Below are 6,000 nucleotides of genomic sequence, written 5' to 3' on the forward strand. Positions count from 1 at the left end.
GGATCGGTATGTCTATGACAGTAGTTAGGATCGGTATGTCTATGACAGTAGTTGTTAGGATCGATATGTCTATGACAGTAGTTAGGATCGATATGTCTATGACAGTAGTTGTTAGGATCAGTATGTCTATGACAATAGTTAGGATCGATATGTCTATGACAATAGTTAGGATCGATATGTCTATGACAGTAGTTAGGATCGATATTTTCTATGACAGTAGTTAGGATCGGTATGTCTATGACAGTAGTTGTTAGGATCGGTATGTCTATGACAGCAGTAGTTAGGATCGGTATGTCCATGACAGTAGTTGTTAGGATCGGTATGTCTATGACAGCAGTAGTTAGGATCGGTATGTCCATGACAGTAGTTGTTAGGATCAGTATGTCTATGACAATAGTTAGGATCGGTATGTCTATGACAGTAGCTGCTAGGATCGGTATGTCTATGACAGTAGTTGGTAGGATCGATATGTCTATGACAATAGTTAGGATCGATATGTCTATGACAGTAGCTGCTAGGATCGGTATGTCTATGACAGTAGTTAGGATCGGTATGTCTATGACAGTAGTAGTTAGGATCGGAATGTCTATGACAGTAGTTGTTAGGATCGGTATGTCCATGACAGTAGTTGTAAGAAACGGTATGTCCATGACATTAGTTGTTAGGATCGGTATGTCTATGACAATAGTTGTTAGAATCGGTATGTCTATGACAGTAGTTGTTAGGATCGGTATGTCTATGACAGTAGTTGTTAGGATCGGTATGTCCATGACAGTAGTTGTAAGAAACGGTATGTCCATGACATTAGTTGTTAGGATCGGTATGTCTATGACAGTAGTAGTTAGGATCGGTATGTCTATGACAGTAGTAGTTAGGATCGGTATGTCCATGACATTAGTTGTTAGGATCGGTATGTCTATGACAGTAGTTGTTAGGATCGATATGTCTATGACAGTAGTAGTTAGGATCGGTATGTCTATGACAGTAGTAGTTAGGATCGGTATGTCCATGACATTAGTTGTTAGGATCAGTATGTCTATGACAGTAGTAGTTAGGATCGGTATGTCCATGACATTAGTTGTTAGGATCGGTATGTCTATGACAGTAGTAGTTAGGATCGGTATGTCTATGACAGTAGTTGTTAGGATCGATATGTCTATGACAGTAGTTGGTAGGATCGATATGTCTATGACAGTAGTTGGTAGGATCGATATGTCTATGACAGTAATAGTTAGGATCAGTATGTCTATGACAGTAGTTAGGATCGGTATGTCTATGACAGTAGTTGTTAGGATCGGTATGTCTATGACAGTAGTTGGTAGGATCGATATGTCTATGACAGCAGTAGTTAGTATCGGTATGTCTATGACAGTAGTTGTTACGATCGATATGTCTATGACAGTAGTAGTTAGGATTGGTATGTCTATGACAGTAGTTAGGATCGGTATGTCTATGACAGTAGTAGTTAGGATCGGTATGTACATGACATTAGTTGTTAGGATCGGTATGTCTATGACAGTAGTAGTTAGGATCAGTATGTCTATGACAATAGTTAGGATCGATATGTCTATGACAATAGTTAGGATCGATATGTCTATGACAGTAGTTAGGATCGGTATGTCTATGACAGTAGTTGTTAGGATCGGTATGTCTATGACAGCAGTAGTTAGGATCGGTATGTCTATGACAGTAGTTGTTAGGATCAGTATGTCTATGACAATAGTTAGGATCGATATGTCTATGACAATAGTTAGGATCGATATGTCTATGACAGTAGTTAGGATCGATATTTTCTATGACAGTAGTTAGGATCGGTATGTCTATGACAGTAGTTGTTAGGATCGGTATGTCTATGACAGCAGTAGTTAGGATCGGTATGTCCATGACAGTAGTTGTTAGGATCGGTATGTCTATGACAGTATTAGTTAGGATCGGTATGTATTTGACAGTAGTTGGTAGGATCGATATGTCTATGACAGTAGTAGTTAGGATCAGTTTGTCCATGACAGTAGTTGTTAGGATCGGTATGCCTATGACAGTAGTAGTTAGGATCGGTATGTCTATGACAGTAGTAGTTAGGATCGGTATGTCTATGACAGTAGTTAGGATCGGTATGTCTATGACAGTAGTTGTTAGGATCGATATGTCTATGACAGTAGTTAGGATCGATATGTCTATGACAGTAGCTGCTAGGATCGGTATGTCTATGACAATAGTTAGGATCGATATGTCTATGACAGTAGTTAGGATCGATATTTTCTATGACAGTAGTTAGGATCGGTATGTCTATGACAGTAGTTGTTAGGATCGGTATGTCTATGACAGCAGTAGTTAGGATCGGTATGTCCATGACAGTAGTTGTTAGGATCGGTATGTCTATGACAGCAGTAGTTAGGATCGGTATGTCCATGACAGTAGTTGTTAGGATCAGTATGTCTATGACAATAGTTAGGATCGGTATGTCTATGACAGTAGCTGCTAGGATCGGTATGTCTATGACAGTAGTTGGTAGGATCGGTATGTCTATGACAGTAGTTGGTAGGATCGATATGTCTATGACAATAGTTAGGATCGATATGTCTATGACAGTAGCTGCTAGGATCGGTATGTCTATGACAGTAGTTAGGATCGGTATGTCTATGACAGTAGTAGTTAGGATCGGAATGTCTATGACAGTAGTTGTTAGAATCGGTATGTCCATGACAGTAGTTGTAAGAAACGGTATGTCCATGACATTAGTTGTTAGGATCGGTATGTCTATGACAGTAGTTGTTAGAATCGGTATGTCTATGACAGTAGTTGTTAGGATCGGTATGTCTATGACAGTAGTTGTTAGGATCGGTATGTCCATGACAGTAGTTGTAAGAAACGGTATGTCCATGACATTAGTTGTTAGGATCGGTATGTCTATGACAGTAGTAGTTAGGATCGGTATGTCTATGACAGTAGTAGTTAGGATCGGTATGTCCATGACATTAGTTGTTAGGATCGGTATGTCTATGACAGTAGTTGTTAGGATCGATATGTCTATGACAGTAGTAGTTAGGATCGGTATGTCTATGACAGTAGTAGTTAGGATCGGTATGTCCATGACATTAGTTGTTAGGATCAGTATGTCTATGACAGTAGTAGTTAGGATCGGTATGTCCATGACATTAGTTGTTAGGATCGGTATGTCTATGACAGTAGTAGTTAGGATCGGTATGTCTATGACAGTAGTTGTTAGGATCGATATGTCTATGACAGTAGTTGGTAGGATCGATATGTCTATGACAGTAGTTGGTAGGATCGATATGTCTATGACAGTAATAGTTAGGATCAGTATGTCTATGACAGTAGTTAGGATCGGTATGTCTATGACAGTAGTTGTTAGGATCGGTATGTCTATGACAGTAGTTAGGATCGATATGTCTATGACAGTAGTTGGTAGGATCGATATGTCTATGACAGTAGTAGTTAGGATCGGTATGTCTATGACAGTAGTTAGGATCGGTATGTCTATGACAGTAGTTGTTAGGATCGGTATGTCTATGACAGTAGTTGGTAGGATCGATATGTCTATGACAGTAGTTGTTAGGATCGGTATGTCTATGACAGTAGTAGTTAGGATCGGTATGTCTATGACAGTAGTTGGTAGGATCGATATGTCTATGACAGTTGTTAGGATCGGTATGTCTATGACAGTAGTAGTTAGGATCGGTATGTCTATGACAGTAGTTGTTAGGATCGATATGTCTATGACAGTAGTTGGTAGGATCGATATGTCTATGACAGTAGTTGGTAGGATCGATATGTCTATGACAGTAATAGTTAGGATCAGTATGTCTATGACAGTAGTTAGGATCGGTATGTCTATGACAGTAGTTGTTAGGATCGGTATGTCTATGACAGTAGTTAGGATCGATATGTCTATGACAGTAGTTGGTAGGATCGATATGTCTATGACAGTAGTAGTTAGGATCGGTATGTCTATGACAGTAGTTAGGATCGGTATGTCTATGACAGTAGTTGTTAGGATCGGTATGTCTATGACAGTAGTTGGTAGGATCGATATGTCTATGACAGTAGTTGTTAGGATCGGTATGTCTATGACAGTAGTAGTTAGGATCGGTATGTCTATGACAGTAGTTGGTAGGATCGATATGTCTATGACAGTTGTTAGGATCGGTGTGTCTATGACAGTAGTTAGGATCGGTATGTCTATGACAGTAGTTGTTAGGATCGGTATGTCTATGACAGTAGTTAGGATCGATATGTCTATGACAGTAGTTGGTAGGATCGGTATTTGGTAACACTATGTGTGATTTCGTGTGTGTGTGTGTGTGTGTGTGTGTGTGTGTGTGTGTGTGTGTGTGTGTGTGTGTGTGTGTGTGTGTGTGTGTGTGTGTGTGTACCTCTGCTGGTATAGATGTCCTCAGTGCCAGCGGTCTGTCCTATCAGATGATACTGGTTGAGTCGTGACCCCTCCTCTGCCACCACCACTGACTTGGCTGCTCCCTGGGTCCACGAATACACCACCTCAGACACAGGATACGCATCTACAAAAGGAGACAGGAAACAGGATACACATCTACAAAAGGAGACAGGAAACAGGATACACATCTACAACAGGAGACAGGAAACAGGATACACATCTACAAAAGGAGACAGGAAACAGGATACGCATCTACAAAAGGAGACAGGACACAGGATACGCATCTACAAAAAGAGACAGGAAACAGGATACGCATCTACAACAGGAGACAGGAAACAGGATACGCATCTACAACAGGAGACAGGAAACAGGATACGCATCTACAACAGGAGACAGGAAACAGGATACGCATCTACAACAGGAGACAGGAAACAGGATACGCATTTACAACAGGACAGGAAACAGGATACGCATTTACAACAGGAGACAGGAAACAGGATACGCATCTACAAAAGTAGACAGGAAACAGGATACGCATTTAAAACAGGACAGGAAACAGGATACGCATTTACAACAGGAGACAGGAAACAGGATACGCATCTACAACAGGAGACAGGAAACAGGATACGCATCTACAACAGGAGACAGGAAACAGGATACGCATCTACAACAGGAGACAGGAAACAGGATACGCATCTACAACAGGAGACAGGAAACAGGATACGCATTTACAACAGGAGACAGGAAACAGGATACGCATTTACAACAGGAGACAGGAAACAGGATACGCATTTACAAAAGGAGACAGGAAACAGGATACGCATCTACAACAGGAGACAGGAAACAGGATACGCATTTACAACAGGAGACAGGAAACAGGATACGCATCGACAACAGGAGACAGGAAACAGGATACGCATCTACAACAGGCGACAGGAAACAGGATACGCATCTACAACAGGAGACAGGAAACAGGATACGCATTTACAACAGGAGACAGGAAACAGGATACGCATTTACAACAGGAGACAGGAAACAGGATACGCATCTTCAACAGGAGACAGGAAACAGGATACGCATCTATAACAGAAGACAGGAAACAGGATATGCATCTACAACAGGAGACAGGAAACAGGATACGCATCTACAACAGGAGACAGGAAACAGGATACGCATCGACAAAAGGAGACAGGAAACAGGATACGCATCTACAACAGGAGACAGGAAACAGGATACGCATCTACAACAGGAGACAGGACACAGGATACGCATCTACAACAGGAGACAGGAAACAGGATACGCATCAACAACAGGAGACAGGAAACAGGATACGCATCTACAACTGGAGACAGGGAACAGGATACGCATCTACAACAGGAGACAGGAAACAGGATACGCATCTACAACAGGAGACAGGAAACAGGATACGCATCTACAACAGGAGACAGGAAACAGGATACGCATCTACAACAGGAGACAGGAAACAGGATACGCATCTACAACAGAAGACAGGAAACAGGATACCCGCCACGTGTCCTGTCTCCTGTTGTATTTGAATACCGATCGTTGTCTCTGATTGAGAACCA

At 41.4% G+C, this 6,000-nt stretch overlaps 1 protein-coding gene across 2 annotated transcripts in view; it reads right to left on the reverse strand.

Annotated features, from left to right (window-relative positions):
• Positions 1-6,000, reverse strand: part of LOC129869450 (gamma-aminobutyric acid receptor subunit alpha-5-like) — an 82,218-nt gene that overhangs the window by 21,560 nt on the left and 54,658 nt on the right. For both annotated transcript variants that reach the window (XM_055943879.1, XM_055943878.1), the window contains exon 7: positions 4,395-4,538. In XM_055943879.1, the coding sequence (XP_055799854.1) occupies positions 4,395-4,538 (144 nt within the window). The remainder of the gene's footprint in view (positions 1-4,394; positions 4,539-6,000) is intronic.

This window comes from Salvelinus fontinalis, chromosome 14 (genome assembly GCF_029448725.1).
Source record: "Salvelinus fontinalis isolate EN_2023a chromosome 14, ASM2944872v1, whole genome shotgun sequence".
NCBI classification, from domain to species: Eukaryota; Metazoa; Chordata; class Actinopteri; order Salmoniformes; family Salmonidae; genus Salvelinus; species Salvelinus fontinalis.